The sequence below is a fragment of the Eleginops maclovinus genome, chromosome 1 (assembly GCF_036324505.1).
Source record: "Eleginops maclovinus isolate JMC-PN-2008 ecotype Puerto Natales chromosome 1, JC_Emac_rtc_rv5, whole genome shotgun sequence".
In the NCBI taxonomy this organism is placed as follows: Eukaryota; Metazoa; Chordata; class Actinopteri; order Perciformes; family Eleginopidae; genus Eleginops; species Eleginops maclovinus.
The window spans coordinates 27,530,635-27,548,800 of NC_086349.1; the positions used below are offsets into that span (position 1 = coordinate 27,530,635).

At 43.4% G+C, this 18,166-nt stretch overlaps 1 protein-coding gene across 1 annotated transcript; it reads left to right on the forward strand.

The window, feature by feature from the left end:
• Window positions 1-1,298: 1,298 nt before the first annotated feature.
• tamalin (trafficking regulator and scaffold protein tamalin) lies at window positions 1,299-15,444 on the forward strand. The gene is made up of 8 exons (XM_063894875.1): window positions 1,299-1,576; window positions 5,262-5,314; window positions 7,221-7,275; window positions 9,076-9,178; window positions 10,777-10,870; window positions 13,204-13,270; window positions 14,352-14,418; window positions 14,694-15,444. Exons 1-8 carry the CDS (start codon window positions 1,385-1,387, stop codon window positions 15,122-15,124), a joined length of 1,062 nt encoding a protein of 353 aa, XP_063750945.1. The 5' UTR covers window positions 1,299-1,384; the 3' UTR covers window positions 15,125-15,444.
• Window positions 15,445-18,166: the final 2,722 nt, after the last annotated feature.

Genomic DNA, 18,166 nt, shown 5'->3' on the forward strand with positions numbered 1-18,166 from the left:
CTCAGATGTTGTACTTGAGTAAAGTAGAAGTACTCAGATCTTGTACTTGAGTAAAGTAGAAGTACTCAGGTCTTGTACTTGAGTAAAGTAGAAGTACTCAGGTTTTGTACTTAAGTAAAGTAGAAGTACTCAGATCTTGTACTTGAGTAAAGTAGAAGTACTCAGATCTTGTACTTGAGTAAAGTAGAAGTACTCAGGTCTTGTACTTGAGTAAAGTAGAAGTACTCAGATCTTGTACTTGAGTAAAGTAGAAGTACTCAGGTCTTGTACTTGAGTAAAGTAGAAGTACTCAGGTCTTGTACTTGAGTAAAGTAGAAGTACTCAGGTCTTGTACTTGAGTAAAGTAGAAGTACTCAGGTCTTGTACTTGAGTAAAGTAGAAGTACTCAGATCTTGTACTTGAGTAAAGTAGAAGTACTCAGGTCTTGTTCTTGAGTAAAGTAGAAGTACTCAGGTCTTGTACTTGAGTAAAGTAGAAGTACTCAGGTCTTGTACTTGAGTAAAGTAGAAGTACTCAGATCTTGTACTTGAGTAAAGTAGAAGTACTCAGGTCTTGTTCTTGAGTAAAGTAGAAGTACTCAGATCTTGTACTTGAGTAAAGTAGAAGTACTCAGGTCTTGTACTTGAGTAAAGTAGAAGTACTCAGATCTTGTACTTGAGTAAAGTAGAAGTACTCAGGTCTTGTACTTGAGTAAAGTAGAAGTACTCAGGTCTTGTACTTGAGTAAAGTAGAAGTACCAGAGTGTAGGAATACTCTGTCACAGTAAAAGTATTCTAAATGTTCCTCCAGTGAAAGTAGAAAGTACTCTCCTCTAAATGTACTTAAAGTAGCGACAGTGAAAGTAGTCATTGTCTGATTGGTCCATTTCAGAATAATATCTCTGATATGTTTTATAATGATTGATCATTAAAGTGTTCTCAGAGCTGGTAAAGGTGCAGCTAGTTTGAATGCTTTGTATACTGCAGGGTAGCTGCTGGATTTACTGCAGGTGAACTACAGTCTGATTTAAGGGAGATTATATTTACCATCAGTAATCCTAATCTGTAAAGTAACTAAAGGTACTAAATACATGTAGTGGAGTAAAAGTACACCATTTACGTCTGAACTCAAGTAAAGTAGAAGTACCTCAAAATTGTACACCTCTGAATGTGTGTTCAAGACATCAAACAAGTGAAGCAGGAACATCCGAGGCACCCCTGAATGCAGCACGAGAAGGATGCACGTCAACATCCCCATTGGCAGCTGAGTGCAGCCCTTCACAATAAAAGCCCCGCCCCCAGCAGCAGCCTCCCCAGCAGCACTCAGAGCTCTTCATACCGGCTCCACGTTGAGGCTCAGCATCTCTCCCTCTGTCTATGATCCAGATTCTTTCATATTTCCCAGCATGACGTTCAGGAGGCTGAAGAAGGTGAACTCCAGCGGGCCCGTGTCCCAGGATAATGACATCTATTTCCTCTCGTCGAAGTCGGACAGCTGCAGGACTCAGGAGACGAACTGCTCCGAGGTCTACAACTACAAGTCCCTGACCAAGAGCCTGGCGTACTCCGGAGGGACTCTGCCCCGGAGCTACATGAAGGTACGAGGAGTGCGTGTAACCTTAATTAAGTCCAGGTTAATGTAGTGTTGTTGTACTTTCAGAAGCGACTCCACTCACAGATTAAGCTCTCAGTGTTCCTTAGAGTCTCCAACACTTTGTATTTCAATACGGTATTGGCTTTAGAAGGTAGGGGAAGTGCATGTAGCTTTATTTAACTCACACAAGAAACTTCCACCACTGTATTCTTAATTTACTCACTGTTGAAACCCTCCAATGGTTCTAAAGTCACACAAACCTTATTCATATCAACTTTGTCCCCAAGTTATTTGATTGTAGATGGTATAGCAGAAGCGAAATGAACGTAATCTAAACTCTTAGCTTTATGCATTTTAATCTGACATGTTTAGTGTTTCTCAACTTTTAAATCCGCACTCAAATTAATTTAGTCAACTTTAACCTCTTTAAATATTTCCCACTTTAAGGCTGAATGGTTGACTTATTTCCAGGCTCAGCTTTTTGCGACATGATGCAAAAACAACACTTCTGTTGTTAGTGTTTATTTCACTGCATCACGATGATCCTCTGAGTTCTGCCTCTGCGTCTTTAGGGAATCATATATGACTCAAACTGAACCTCTCTGGTGTCAAAGCAGGAGTTTGTTCAGCCTTTAAATCCACTGCAAAGTTATCTAACTCCCTCTCTGTCCTGTAATTGTCCCTAAAAAGACTTAAAAACTTCATTTAAATCAACATTTCATTTCATTCTGCTAATGTCAAACCTCAAACATGTGTATATATGTTTGAGGTTTGAGTTATTTAACCTGCCAGAAGAGAGAGAGTGAGAGAGAGAGAGAATGAGAGAGCGAGAGAGAGAGAGAGAGAGAGAGAGAGAGACCAGAGGTCAACAGTAGCTCATCCTCAGTGCGGACCACCCAAACTCTCTGAGTGATTTATGGAGCGTCTGCACAGTAAAGAGGTTTAATGATATTAATAAATTACTGATCTGGAGATTAACACTCTTTTGAATAACTCCTTTAATGTGAATTATATGGAATACTTTTACATTATTATTATTTTAGAGGTGATTTTGTTGTAAATTTCAAAATAAAGCTTAAACATAATAAAGTATGGCTGAAACTCACAATTAGTCATTATAGATGAATATTCCAATGGTTTATTGTATAAAAAGTCATGCTGTGTCACTTTAATATGATATAAAGCAAAGAAAAGCAGCACATCTTTGAAATAACGGATTGAAATCAGAATTTAGAGACATTTTTGGCTTAAAATGAATCTTTTAATCAATATTTTGATAAAGTAAGAGTTGTGTGTTATCACGTGTTGCTGCCTCAGATAAGCAGCACTCACTGTGTGTCTGCAGGACTGAGGATAGGTGGTTTTATTTACCGTACACTGTCTGTGTTTTACCTGGTTTCCAACTGTCAACAAACAAACAAACAAAAAGGAAGTGAAGTCACAGACTCGAGGAAACGGTGTTCCGCAACCTGAGCTAATGCTGATTCTATTTATTAAAGAGGAGGAATGTGCTTGAACTGATCCAGACTAACTTGTTGTTATTAGTTTAAAACTCTGATCTGTTTATCGTCCTCAGCGCGCTTTTATTTTGAAAAACTGTTTTAATCAATCAAACTTTATTTTGAAAGCAGCTTTTTCAGACTCAATAACACAAACCAAAAATAGTATGAATTCTAATCCACAGACAAAGCAACACTTAACTTTACGCTTCATTAGACTGAAGTGTTTGTCCCTTCACTATCTGAGTACTTCTTCCACATCTGCACACATGTGGAGGGGGGGGGGTCTACAACAGTGCAACACACACACACACACACACACACACACACACACACACACACACACACACACACACACACACACACACACACACACACACACACACACACACACACACACACACACACACACACTCAGAGGATGAAAGCCCTCTTTGAGCTGCAGTCCTGTGAGTGCAGGGCGCAGAGGAACGTCACAGAGAGTTCTTTATTTGCAGCGCAGAGACAGATTTACTGCAGACGGAGGGTTTCCGTGTTCACAGACTCAGGTAGAAGCTTTATCTCTCAAAGAGCTGATTGTGACGCCGGCGTCTTGTTTACAGCCGCAGAATTTAAAGTATAACTTGTACACAGGCTGTCATGCACTTACGGAGTGACAGATCTGACTGATTTCTGCAAAAAAGCAGCTGATGAAGTCATTCCTCATGCAGAAATGTCACAATGCTTCAGACAGCCTCTTACTTCTCGAGGTCTGCTGCTTTTCTCTGTTTTTAGGTCAAATAAAGTCAATATTTTTACTCGTAGGCTGGCAAAACAATACATTTGAATACCTTTTAAACCTGAGATGAACATTTTTCACAATTTCCTGACATTTTATAAACCAAACAATCAAGTTTTCAGTTGCAGCTCTACAAATCATATCAGTTTGAACAAACTGATATAGTCCGACAGATTGTTGGAGAGCTAGATTTATAACATCTAGCTCTCCAACAATCTGTCGGACGACTAATCAGCCGATTAATTAACTAGTTTATTCACTTTTTCAGGCAAAAGTTTCCCGCTTCTCGAATATGTTGGATTTTTAGTTGCTTTTCTTGATTGACTCTTCCATCCTTTTGATAAATGACATGAAGTCCTAAAGTCTGCACTCATTATGGGTTAGTTTATTTTCTACGTGTTGTGTATAAAATATGAAATGTCTCTCTCAGTTTCTCCAAACCCAAGGCGATGTTTAAATGACCAAAGATAGTCTCTTAAATATGAGATAAAACAGCATTTACAGACATCTCTGCTTCAAACATTAACTATTAATTAATAAGAAACATGTTTCCATCGAGGGACGAACGCTCAAAAAAGACCAGAAATCCCAACTTTAAGTCTTTCTGATTCTGACTTCAGATTCAGAAAGACTTCAGTAATCACGAGGCGGTCGTTCTGTTACAGCTTCAACTAAAAACAAGTATAAGAAGTAAGTCTGCAATCAACGACAAAACAAGATGTAAAAACGAATCAATTAAAGTGAGATGACGGTCAGTCTTCAGTGATACCTCCTCCTCCTCCTCCTCCTCCTCCTCCTCCTCGGTTCACTGCTCTTCACCAGGCTGGGATTTCTGACAAACTTCCCCTGATGCTCTTTAGTTTCAGTCAGTGTGAGTCCCTGAAGGCACCGTCAGTGTGAGTCCCTGAAGGCACAGTCAGTGTGAGTCCCTGAAGGCACCGTCAGTGTGAGTCCCTGAAGGCACCGTCAGTGTGAGTCCCTGAAGGCACAGTCAGTGTGAGTCCCTGAAGGCACCGTCAGTGTGAGTCCCTGAAGGCACCGTCAGTGTGAGTCCCTGAAGGCACCGTCAGTGTGAGTCCCTGAAGGCATCGTCTGTGTGATCTGAGGCTAATTTGACCCTGCTGTTGTGACAGTGAAGTAAACACGGAGCATAGCGACTCAACTTTCAGGTTCTCCCTCTGAAGCCTCGGAGTAAACACAAACACGTGTGTGTGTGAGGGACTCGTGTGTGTGTGTGTGTGTGTGTGTGTGTGTGTGTGTGTGTGTTTCACCCTGCTGGACCGGTTGGGGGGGGGGGTGTTTGTGTGTGTGTGTGTGTGTGTGTAGGAGGTGTGTTGGGGGAAATCCTGATGAGTCATGGTTAACGTCACTCCGGTGTTTCACCTTGCTTTATGTTTCGTTTTCTTCTGCAGGGTGGCGGTGTGCAGAAGTGGAAACCATTAACCCTGACACCTGAACCACAGAGGTACACACACACACAAACACACACACACACACACACACCCCTACGTCACACTTTTCTCTAGGATATTTAGAAGTTCTCTGACGTTTTCTGGACCAAATCATCGTGTCAAATCTGTAAAATTCCCCTTTATGAACCAAATAAATGTGAGAAATCTGTATCTGTTTCCTCTCAGTAATCAGGATATATCTCTGCAGGCTTCAGCAGTTCCCACAGTTCACTGATGTTTTAGAGACTGAATGGTGTGTAAACCAATGTGAGTCGAGAGTGTCTCCATCAGATGTATTGGACCTGCGCAGGCCCGGGCTCCCTTCTGTTTTTATTATCTTATAAAATGAATATTTGTCGGATAAATGAAGGCATTGAATGCATCATGTGTAGCTCTAGGATATTTTGTCTAGTGTTTCCTGATGTTTTATGGAGCGAATCGTGTGCAAAATCAGTTAAAGACTCCGTGGGATTTATAGTCTTTGGCTTTTTCTGCCTCTGAGTTTCACGTCGCTCTTCCACACTTTTCTCTGAGTGAATTTATGGGTTTGAGATTCGTAGACACCATCCTTGGCTCAGATATAGTGATTTCTCCATGTTTTCTGATGATTTAGGGAATGAATCATATGTAAAATTCCCCAAATGAAGGTTGGATTAGTAGCGGTATTCGGCCTCTCAGTATTCCTGATATCCAGAGTCTTATTGGACCTACGCAGGCGGAGGATGGAGGGCGTGCTTGCGTCGCTCTGGATTCCGCTCTGTCTTTATCTAAATCTCGTAAGCAGATATCTGGGTGCTGACAGAGCTCCTCTGTTTCCTGCAAACGTACAGTAACCGTCTGTAGGGCGTAAACACTGCTGCTCTCATGCAGAGGGCAGAAAAAACGCTTCAATATTCACGACGCACGCTCGGAGAATAATGCACAACAATCAGCGTCTCTACGGAGCGCAGAAAGGGCTTCAGTTCTGAGTGACGCTGCTAACTGTCTCTGCATAGATTAAGGGCTGAACAATGAAGAGTTCGATGTGTTTGTTATTCAAATACCAAACGTCATAAAGATCAGCTTCAATAAAACGTTTGTTCCAGTCATTTTTTAATGAAGAAATGGGAGGAATATTCTTCACTTTGTCCTTTTTAAAGTTTAATTCAAGTATTTATGAATAACTGTTAATGTAAGAACATCTTTACCGGGCTGCAGCTAACACATAGTTAGTAAATAGATAGTAAAGAATGTTCATCCCAGCTCCTTAGAGTCCAACTCAAATGTGCAAATATATTCACTTTAATATATTTCAGACAACTGGCGTGTTTCTTTGATACTCTTATCAGAAGCAGCATATAGAGAGTCAAAGTCCTTAAAAACCTCATTTAAGAAAAGTCAAAATTCTGAGAAAAAAATGCCTGAACCAGCTCACAGGCTTCATCCTATAAAACAAGGAAAAGCTGTAAATCTCCAGAATTCAAAGGCTGGAAAAGCATATTCCCAACATTTTGCCGGAAAAATGACTTCTACATTTGCTTCTGTAACTCCTGACTAAGAGTTCGGGGATCTTTAGTCAGTTCTTCTGCTTTTTTTCATCCAAACTTAAATGATCTCTATGAAACCTGTTTCTCAGACTGCCTGTACTTTCCTCGTTTCACCCTCTGTCTGAAACCAGAGCCCAGTCTGCTCTGATTGGTTAGCTGGCCCGGCTCTGTTGTGATTGCTCAACCTGCTTAGAGATGTCCCGCCCCTTAGCCTATCACGTGCACTGTGTTGGAGCGCTAGCCAATAGGAGCGCGAGTGTTCCATAGTGAAGAAAGAGCAAACCCCAAAAAGCAGAACAGGCCTCTAAGTGGATTTGTTTACAGCGTGGTTTACATATAATAATATAAAGGCTTTGAGGCTCGTAGCTAAAGTGATTTTCTTGATGTTCTGCAGGAAGGTGGTGGTGCTGGAGAAGAAGGAGGACGAGGCGTTTGGGTTTGAAATCCAGGTGAGAGGATTAACATCTGGTGGGGGGGGGGTCTAACCTCTGGAGTGCTTCTAACAGGATCTCTCTGATAAACTGAAGCGTCTCATCCTGAAAATCCTTTAATCCGACCGTGCTTTCTGCTGCTGCGGCGGTCAGGGGTCAGGCAGCAGTCAGTCGGTCTCATGACTCCAGAGGAAACTCTCCGTTTCTCTCCAGGCATTTTTTATTTTCAGCCGTGTCGTTTCCTCACACACTGATGTGTTTAAAAAAATAACCACCAGACGATTCAGACTCTGAAATCTCCCGATGTGTCGCCCTGCAGCGAACGCACCATCCTATAAATAGCAGATGTGGAATGTAATGAAGTACTTTTCCTCAAGTATTGAACTAAAACATGATCAGATCAGTACTTTAATACGTGTGTGTGTGTGTGTGTGTGTGTGTGTGTGTGTGTGTGTGTGTGTGTGTCTCTGCAGGGGAACACTGGGATTTTAGCCTCTGCAGACCATTTACATGCACCAACACCCACAGAAAGCCGAACCAGGCCTCTTTAAATATAACAAAGGTTAATACAATCAGTAAAAACATGCAACATAGAGGCTATTGGTCCTGGAAATGCAATTAAAACCTACATATTCCATAGCAACGACAGGTTGGAGGGCTGCTCAGAAGAAGAGCATACAACCCTCTTTATTTGACGAACACAGTGAAATGATTTTCTTTGCGCAATAACTCAGTTTTGAAACGCTGATTAAAAACTGAATCACGAGAGGAAGTGGTGCAGATCATATCAGTGGACAGGGGAGACAAAACATGCAAAGTCTTCCTTCTGTCTGCATGTTTTCCTACAGCCATGCACTGACAGTTTGTCCTCTAAAGAACCTGCAGCGTCTCCTACATCAGAGCCTCTGAGGTTATACTTTACTCCAGTGATCATCTCTCTCCTTGTGCTCGATCAAACAACGATTACCTGAGTTTCACCTGATCTCTGGACTGTAGTTCTTCATGTATTTAGTTGTCTTGGAAACAGTTTGTTGTTGCTTCCACATGTGTTTGCACGCTCTTCCTTCTTTCAGTCACCACAGAGTCTACAACACACTCAGTATCACACACACACACACACACACACACACACTTATTTTTCTGACTTCATCTCTGAAGCTGAGCAGGGCCTTTCCCTCATACACACAGCTCACACACTCTCAAAGTGAGTTGTGTGTGTGTGAGGTGTGTGTGTGTTCCCACTAAAACTCAGACCCATGTTTGACTGTTTTGGAGAATTTGCACAGATTCAGATCGCCTCCTGCCCGGCCGCCTGCAAGATAAACTTATCACCACGCAAATATATCCGGCAGGCAAATGTCCTTTTTTGCATACTGGACCCTGAACTCAGCACCAGAGGACACAAACTGGAGATGCTCAGTGACATCACGTCCTGCAGGAAGGGCGGGGAACATCCAAACCAGATATAGAAACAAAACGTCTTTTCCTCCCAGAGACAGATTCATAAAACTCCAGGAAGATATGCATCAGAGGAGGAGGAGGAGGAGGAAGAGCTCAGTATTAAAGAGTAAAAATACCCCAAAAAAAGTCCTGCATTCAAAATATGCCTCTTTTTTTAAGATGTTTCTCAGGGGATTTTACAACACCTGTCCCAAATCGCTCCTGTGGGGGTTGAGTGTGTGCAAGTTGCTCTGGGGGGGGCCATGTGATGTCATGTCTCTGATGGCTGGTGCGTTGACGGAGATGTCTTGTCCCGGTTAACTAAAATAATGCAGGAGAACAAAGCCTTGATTAAGAGTGTTGCTTGTGTCTCCTCAGACGTACGGGCTGCACCACCAGGACCAGAACTCGGTGGAGATGTGCACGTTTGTGTGCAAAGTGCACGAGGACAGCCCAGCGCAGGAGGCGGGACTCAAAGTCGGTGAGTGTCTAAAATAACCTGAGCTGCTGCACACAGACGAGGGGAAGTGAGGTCTTTTATATTCTGGTGTGTGTGTGTGTGTGTGTACGCCCTCTCATTTTCCAGTCAACAAACGCCCCAGTGTGTGTGTATTTTGAGCCGACACCTTTCTGACAACTCCTCTTACCAAAGTGCCAAAAACAGAGGAGCAAATACGACCCCTCGGTTTTAGAGGAAGTTTGGCACTCGTCACTCGTCTCTGTTTTGGAAAATGTGACAGCGTGTTTTTAAAAGAGGAAATATTTACAAGTTCCTTTTACCTTTTTTTAGATCTGTTCTTCTTTTGATTGTGTCTCATTGTGACCTCACTGCACTCACTGATGTTTGAAACTCACTGACCTGCTGCACCATGAGGGCAGGTTACGCACTTGTAACTACAGAGACATTAGGAAGCATAGAGAGTGAAACATGGGGTCTAACCACGTAATGCTTCACACACTCAGTCAAAAGACTCAGTAATTAAAGGTTCAACAACCTCAAATTAGACTCAAGTTCTTGTATATAATGTTACGTTACTTCTGCTCCAACGCATCTCAGAGGCAAGCTTTGTACTTCTACCTTCATTTGAAGTTTCAGATGATCTCTTCCACACACTCAAGAGGGATGTGAATGACCTCACATAGAATAGAAGTGCTTGCTCTCGTTGCAATTAAGTAAACCTATTATCTCACTAAAACAAAAACCGTCCTCTTTTTCTTTTTGTGCCGGGGGACAAAGTATCTGGGATGCAATAAAAAAATTGTTAACTAAATGGAATCCAAAGTTTGCGTTTAGTGCCACTTAAAGATTGAAGCATGTCTGGATTATTGTCAGGATACAATCGTGCAATCATTTGTAGGCCAGCATGATTCTGACCGTCCTCTGTCAGTGATGGTGCAAAAAAGTGTCTTTAAACAGCGTTAAAATACCTCAACTCGTTCCGATTTCTCGCTGTGCGGCGATTATAAAAGGACAGCATCTTAAATCTGTAATGTCTACCAGGATACTAAACAAAAGGCTGTATATGCAAAACATTAGCGACTACCTTTCAGTTCCTGTTCAGCAAAGAGTTTCTCACAGTGAGAATATGAGGCGTGTTGTTGAGCACGTCAGCGGTCTAAAACTGTCTCTGGTTTAACCGCTTTGCTCTCAGTCTAACGTCTCCGTCACGACAGGAGGAAGAGGATCCTGCTCCTCCTCTTCCTCCTCCTCCTCAGACGTTCAGTATCACTTCCTACATTCCTCACGTGTCTCTCTCTCTCTGTTGTCCTCATGTCTCTCTGACTTCATCACATGGTGGTGGTTTTTGAAAGAGCAGAATTAAAGCTTTGTGCTGGAACCTCACAAAGACATCAGACTTCACACCACACATATAAATACACACACACACACACACACACACACACACACACACACACGTGCAGCTTTTTTCAAACAGTTCATTAATCAGCCACGTCTTCACATTTGTGCTGCACATGTCGAAGTTTCATGCAATCAAACATGAAGCAGTAAATAAAGTGCATGCTGACTGTATGTGTGTGTGTGTGTGTGTGTGTGTGTGTGTGTGTGTGTGTGTGTAGGGGACACCATCTCCAGTGTGAACGAGGAGACGGTGGAGGGATTTCGGCACAAGGAGATCGTGCAGCTCATCAGAGCCTGTGGAAACGCACTCAGGTACACACACTCAGAGGAGCTGAATAAATGTGACTTCATTTAAATAATGTTTGTCTGATCCTGCATTCAATCTCAAGCTGATAAATAAGTCTCTTCTGTTCTTCATTGACCTTGAAATAGGGGTCTTAATTGGTTTAAAATGCAAATACGGGAAACGAGAAACCAGTTGTCCAAATGTTAGCCTTTAGCTCGTAGCCCCTCTGACCCGCTCAGTATCTTTACAGGGTTTAATCAGCTGGTCTGTTTGTTTTGAAGAAGAGGCGACTTCTGAAGTTAATCTGCTTTCAAATAAAGTCTTCCTTTAGTCTGGATCTGAAGTTATCAGAGACACAAGCTGAGCTAACGTTAGCGTTAGCCGAACAGCGTGCAGGGAGAAACGCTGACTTTTAACGTCAACCTGCTAAATAACTTCCAGCAATTGACCTTTATTCCAAAACTGAAGTACATTGCAGAAACCTGGTTAAAGTTATTGACCTTTTTCTGTTTCCAGAGTGTAATGTGAGGACTTCCCCATCATTTAGTGTCTGTTTTTCACCGACTGCTTTTGTTTTGTGCTGTTGGATTATCAGAGGGAAGAAAAAGTGGCCTCCAGCTGTGAGAAATTCTCATTTCATAGTTCAACAGCAGAAGTTATTTATCGAAGCGGCTGCAGGGGGGGTGAGCGGCAGGGCGGGATGGGAAACTACAATATCAGAGTTTCTGAAGCAGGACAAAGACTTTAAAAGTAGTTGAACTGGTATGTGGAATTACAGGCCTCACTGTCCTCTCGTTGTGGAGGAATATTTCAACTTCTTAGGTTCCAAAATACGTAATCACCACCTTCAGCGACACAGAAAAACATCTGCAGAAAATACACTTAAATATTAAGCATGGCATCCAGGAACCAGCTTCTCCTTCCGATTTTCAATTTGATTTAGTATTTGAACTTTGATTTACTGCTCCTCTTTTCCATCCTCATTTAGGTTTGAATGTAGAAGGGTGTTATAGGGTTTAAAGTACATTTTAAATTGCAAATCCAAGACACATTTCTCCCTTTTGCTTCCAAAAATTAGGTATTTTTAATTTGATTTATTGTTGATAACGATCCATATTTTTCACAGCGTTTCTCTTGTTCACATGTTGACAAAATTGTCCACGGCAGTTCCTCACAGTCTGTAAATGTCCAAAGAGATTCACTACAGTATGATTTTTATCAAAGCAGTAACACTCCAGATTTAGAGACGTTTGTTTGGGCGTGAAAAATGAATTTCATAATATCACTTTTCTGAGGATGCACACTGTCTGCTTAAACGTCTGAAAATAACCGAGAGAGAGATGCCTTCGTTAATGTCTGTAGTTCGTTTTATAGAGGTAACCCTGGCTGAAGCATCTCGACCTGTCGGATGGATTTGAGTTAGTGCTCTTTTCCTCCGCTGCTTGTAAAAGATCAGAAGCCGAATTAGCGCGTGTTAAAAAACGCCTCACAGCGAGGCACGTTTTACAGACTCATGAAGTTACTCTGGTGTGTGTGTGTGTGTGTGTGTGTGTGTGTGTGTGTGTGTGTGTGTGTGTGTGTGTGTGTGTGTGTGTGTGTGTGTGTGTGTGTGTGTGTGTGTGTGTGTGTGTGTGTGTGTGTGTGTGTGTGTGTGTGTGTGTGTGTGTGTGTGTGTGTGTGTGTGTGTGTGTGTGTGTGTGTGTGTGTGTGTGTGTTGCAGTGGAACTTGTTTATTTCTCCCGCTGTCGTAAACAGCCTTTCATGACTTCATTTAATCCCTGTTTGTAGTTTTTATAAGTGCTTCCTGTTGCATTTATATGCTGCTTTTACTTTCTTCTACAAAACAAGGAAAGGAAATATAGACTCCCCCCCCCCCCCACCACCTCATTCAAAAGCCTTTCATGACTTTATTAGTCTTAGTTTTAGAAGTGCTTCCCTTCATATTTGCATTCTGCTTTTACTTACTGTACGTAGTCATTTTGTACGAAGTGTGAAAGGGACAGGAAATATGGGAGCAACAAAAACACAAATGCATATTTTGCTACAGACTCCCTCCTCCTCCTCCTCCTCCTCCTCCTCGTCCCCTCATAAAAGCAGCCTTTCGGGACGTATGTGTTTCCTTATACGTTTGTAAGCTGCTTTTAGAAGCTTCTAAATTTCAAAAAAGGGTATTTTTGGGATAAATACAGAAGGGAGAGGAAACGTGACGACAGAAATGTAAAAGGAAAGAAAGTCATGTCTACATTTTGTGGATCGGTAGTAGAAGTAGCTGCATGTCGTTCCCAAAGACTTTCATTTTGTTTCTGCTCTTATATCTTTTATTTCTTCCTGTTAACGCTTTTCATTTTCTGGTTTACAGGCTGGAGACGGTGTACAGTGACTCGATCCGGAAAGCGGAGATGGAGGCTCGGCTGCAGTATCTGAAGGTGAGACTTTTACTGGAGAAATAGTCCCTCTGGTTTCTCAGTCCAAGAGGATGTCTTTAAAGGACTAAACACCTTCTCTCTGCTTTGATCGTACACACAGAAAAGCTGCTCATCTCCATATTATCAGAAGCTGGAAACTGACGCTTTTATTTGGCATATCGATGATTCAGAGTAGTTTGTGATTATTTTTCATGTTGTTTTTCAAGTTGTAGTTCTGATGAAGCACTCTGGCAGGTATCAGAGTTAACCGCCATAAAAGCATCTCCTCACGTCTGAAGGATTTCAGTTGAGAGCTGCTCTCCTCCGCAGCAGAATGAGCTCTGCACTTTTTCCCTGTCTGTCAGCGCGTTGCACACGTTGTGTTGCATGCTACTTATAGACACCCCACCCCCTCCATGCACACCTGTCTCCCCTGCAGCCCCACCTGTCTCCCCCTCAGCCCCACCTGTCTCCCCCTCAGCCCCACCTGTTGATCAGCAGTCGGCTGTTTTTTAAAAGATTTCCACACACAGATTGCAGCAGCTGTTTCGCTCTAATCCTTCCCTGTTCTCACTCACTCACACACACACACACACACACACACACACACACACACACACACACACACACACACACACACACACACACTCTGTGGGAACTAATCCAGTGCTCCACAGATTAACCTGCTGCTGCAGAGGAAACTGTTGCTTCTTGTTTTCTCTGTGACTGATCTGTGGACTCGCATGTTGGAAAATCCCTGACTAATAGAGAGCTTCATAAATCAGCACGAGATAAACTGCTGCAGTCATATCGAGATGCACAACACGAGATAAACTGCTGCAGTCATATCGAGATGCACAACACAAATAAACATCTGAGTCCTAAACAAGTCATTATGCATCTTTTGAGATGCGTATTCGGGTTTTTAGTTGACCACAGCTCAGCCGTCTGGAAGTTATCTTTGGTATCGTTTAGTCTCTTGTCGCTTTGAAAAGTTGTCAGATATGAAAGTAGAATCCTTCCCTTTTGCAGCATTGTTTATATTTAAACCAGGAGTCATTTAGTCTGTTTGTTTTACCGTGTCTTCGTCTTCCTCCTGCAGCAAACACTTCACGAGAAATGGGACGAGTATCGGTCGCTGATGGTGCAGGAGCAGAGGCTGGTGCACGGTGAGTGTTTTACTACATCATTCTATTTGACTTTTACCAGGACAGTTCACTCTGTATGAAAGCTGCTTTTACATGCATTTAAAAATGTACAATAGGGAGAGGAGATATGAACATTTAGTAGTAAAAAGGATGGAAGAAAACCCCGGGTTGTTTGAGTCGGTTGAACTTCATGTCAGCTGTTTGACTGATGTGTCAAAATTGCATTATAACAAAGTTGAATCCTCCTCTCCTCTCCTCCTCTCCTCACCCCCTCCTCTCCTCTCCTCTCCCTGCAGGCATCGTCCTGAGTGATGCAGCGGTGTACGAGTCTCTGGAGTCTGCGGGGGTGTACGGCAGCTTCGGGACCCCCAGCCCGGCAGCGCAGCGGTCCCTGCGTTGCAGCGGCAGCAGCAGCACCAGCAGCGTCCTGAGCACCGAGGACGAGCCGCTCTACACCCGCCTGCAGAGGCCCGACACCACCGCCGACCCAGACCGGAAGCTGAAGGTCCGACCCGCCAGCGAGCTCTTCTCCAGCGCCAAGACCAACCTGACTCGCAGCGCCAGCACCCGGAGCTACATGAGGGGGAACTCCAACACGTCGGGGGAGAAGCAAGGCGGCTTCACCCCGCTGCAGAGGAAGCCCAAACAGAAGAGCTTCCGCCGGAGACTCCTCAAGTTCATCCCGGGGCTGAACCGGCCCCTGGAGGAGGAGGAGAGCAAACTGTGACTCTGATGGTCCCTTTCCAGATCGTTCTGCACCCCGTGACGCAGCAGGAAGAAGCCTCGTGAAGAGCTGCATCATGGGACACATGTGGACTAAAGTCTGTCTCTGAGACGCTGAACCAAAGAGAGCCCAAAGACTGCGCAGCCTCCTGTTCTTTAACTTATTTAATTTATTGTCTTTGTCATGTACAGATTTTTTTTACTGCATGCTCCCCCCCCTTCTGATTGTTCCTACGTTTTTCTAAGATTGAAATCGACTTTAGACTGGTCCTTTTTTTTTCAGTCACCGTTTTCTGAAAATAAAAACATGTGTCATTTTCAGAACGAGCGCTCGTTATTTTGTGCAGAAGAAGCTGTTTGTGTCGCCACAGCAGACCCGCCGCTGCCAGACAATGTGTTTGTGATTTCCTCCGAGGAGAAGTGTCCTCTTCTTTTAAACATAGCAGCTGCTCACAGCTCCTCGAGCTCTGGAGGTTAGTGTCTGGTTTCGGCTGGTTGGAGGCTCTTTGTGGTGGAGGTGTGCAGAAAGGAGGCCGTTGTGTCGGCTCTGACACGCAGCATTGTGGCAGCGCAGAGGAATGTGCGGAGAAAAGGCATGACCCGAAATACCAAACACAACCGCTCTTTCAGCTCCACGCCGCAGCGCTGATTCCTCCTCTTCCAAACTCTCTTATTCCCAGGGCTTCAGTTGTCCGAGGTGTGTGTGTGTGTGTGTGTGTGTGTGTGTGTGTGTGTGTGTGTGTGTGTGTGTGTGTGTGTGTGTGTGTGTGTGTGTGTGTGTGTGTGTGTGTGTGTGTGTGTGTGTGTGTGTGTGTGTGTGTGTGTGTGTGTGTCGGGGGTTGCACGGAGTCTTTTCATTCCCAGCTGACCCGTGAGGTCATGCTGGTCACTTTCTCCTCGTTGATCCCTTTTGTTGCAGAGGATGCTGAGCGATGGTATGCAGCCATGTGTCCGAGCCCCCCCCAACTGCTGCTGCTGGGTGGAGTGGAGGGCTGGGGGCGGGGGGGGGGGGATTGTTATGCAAGCATGCCGGTGCTTTGGGTTCAGTGCGAGTAACGAGGGGGTCATTATTCAGGAGGGTACACTTAAAAACAGAGTGAGACAGAGGGCCCAAACACCGAGGTCTGCAACTAACCCGGGGGGCGGCAGCGGTGTCAAAGGAAGTATTCAGGAGCTTTCCCCGAGTTAAAGTACTACACTGCGTTCAGCGTTAATCACCAGAATGGACTTGATGCATTACAGTGAGAAGAACCCAAAGCAGCAAAGCAAAAACTCCTGAATAAAAGTTTGTAAACTGGTTCTCACAAAGTTTGCTGCTAAGATTAAAGAGGATTCATTTCCACAACAGGGTTTTCTGTAGGAATCCACGCCGGTGTTTGGGTTCAGAAGGAGTAACGAGGGGGTCATTATTCAGGAGGGTACACTAAAGACAGAGCGAGTGAAAGGGCCGTTTAGCAGAGACAGAGGGCCCAAACACCGAGGGAGAGAGGCAGCGGTGTTAAAGGAAGTATTCAGGAGCTTTCCCCGAGTTAAAGTACTGAGTGTGAGAATACTCTACAACGTTTAATCAGCTAAATGAGCTCAAACCTAAAAATACCCGAAAACAAACATCAGAAAATAAGTTTGTAAACGGATAAAGTTTGATCCTGTTAAACTCAATTCATCCAAACTCTACTCAGTTTCTGATGTGAGATTTCTTTTGTGTTAGGAATAAAGAGGATTCAGCCACAGACTGTTTGGTTTATTGTTAACCAACTATAATGTCTACATAAGATCCTTCCCCCTGTAGTACTGCGCAGGAGGAAGCGTGCATCGGCAGAATAACCGAGTCTTAAAAGGTGAAATGTAGTAAGAGATGAGTCATTTCAGTGCATGCTTCCTCCTGCGCAGTACTACAGGAGGAAGGATCTTATGTAGACCATTTGCGCCGAGCATGAGTCGACACAATGAGGAGGGATGTTTTTGTTTACCATTTTGGGATGAAGTCCATTCATTTCAGCTATGTGCATTTGATGCGTTCTCAAAGTTTTTCTTCATATTTTGACTTGAAGTTTGCATAAACGCTTTCACCGTTAGGATTTAAGTGTGTAGTCAGTCTGTAAAGTAGAAAATGGGTCCTTCGTGAAGCTGCTAACAACAACTCATTTGCATTATCTTGAGAAACTGGGACATGATTTTTGAAAAGTGACATTTTTGAGTGCCATATTAGAGAGAGGGACAATTTCTACAACTTTGGGCGAAGGATTTAAACATTGGTAGATTGTTTGGAGATGGATTTCCTTCCTAATAATCTGAAGTTTTGATCTCTTTCTGGACTGCAGCTGGTCCTCCTACGTCAGTGATGTAAAAGGAGAAGCAGTAAGAGGAAGCCTGGAAGGTGTTTGAGATATTTCTCAAAGACACAGTGCGTCACAGTTTTCTGTCGAACCGTTGCTGCCTCTGGACGAATGAATGGATCAGTGCAGATGTTCCTGTTGGTTAAAAATGAGGAAGTGGTTTAATATTTACTCAACAGCAAAGACACAAGACTTGAACCACACTTCATTATTCCTCACGCAAGAACAGAGCATGTTTGAGGTGGAAATATCTAAATACTCACGTCTGACAGGACAGTGAAGCCTCAGGATGTGGGTGACAAATGTGCCGGAAATACACCATAAAGATTAGAGAATACGTCGGTTAAAAAAAGACTGTTTGCCTGTTAGTATCTCCATGTTTTTCAGTCAGTGTGTGTGTTTGACAAACAGGTAACATGCAGTAAAATGGAAACCTGCCTCCAGAGAAGACAGGTGTGGATTTGAGATGCCTTCATAAATGTCAATAAAAAGTGTGCTTTACTTATAAAAATGTCCATAAAAGACAAGAGTATATCAGCTTAAGCCTTCACCCTCAACAGTGCCTTCAATGAAAACCTATTAGAAGTTAATTATCTGCATCTTAAATAAATATAAAGTGCATTTGGTTTCCCAGCAGCAGCAGCAGCACTGGGATCATACAGCTTTTATTGTCTCTTTGCTGTTTTAACAGCCTCTCTCCTGAAGCTATG

Excerpts from the sequence above, each read along its gene's own strand:
- tamalin (XM_063894875.1), top strand. The coding sequence starts at position 1,385 with ATGACGTTCAGGAGGCTGAAGAAGGTGAACTCCAGCGGGCCCGTGTCC. Across the intron at positions 1,577-5,261 it reads TGCCCCGGAGCTACATGAAG|GGTGGCGGTGTGCAGAAGTG; the intron begins GTACGAGGAGTG and ends TTTCTTCTGCAG. Across the intron at positions 9,179-10,776 it reads GGAGGCGGGACTCAAAGTCG|GGGACACCATCTCCAGTGTG; the intron begins GTGAGTGTCTAA and ends GTGTGTGTGTAG.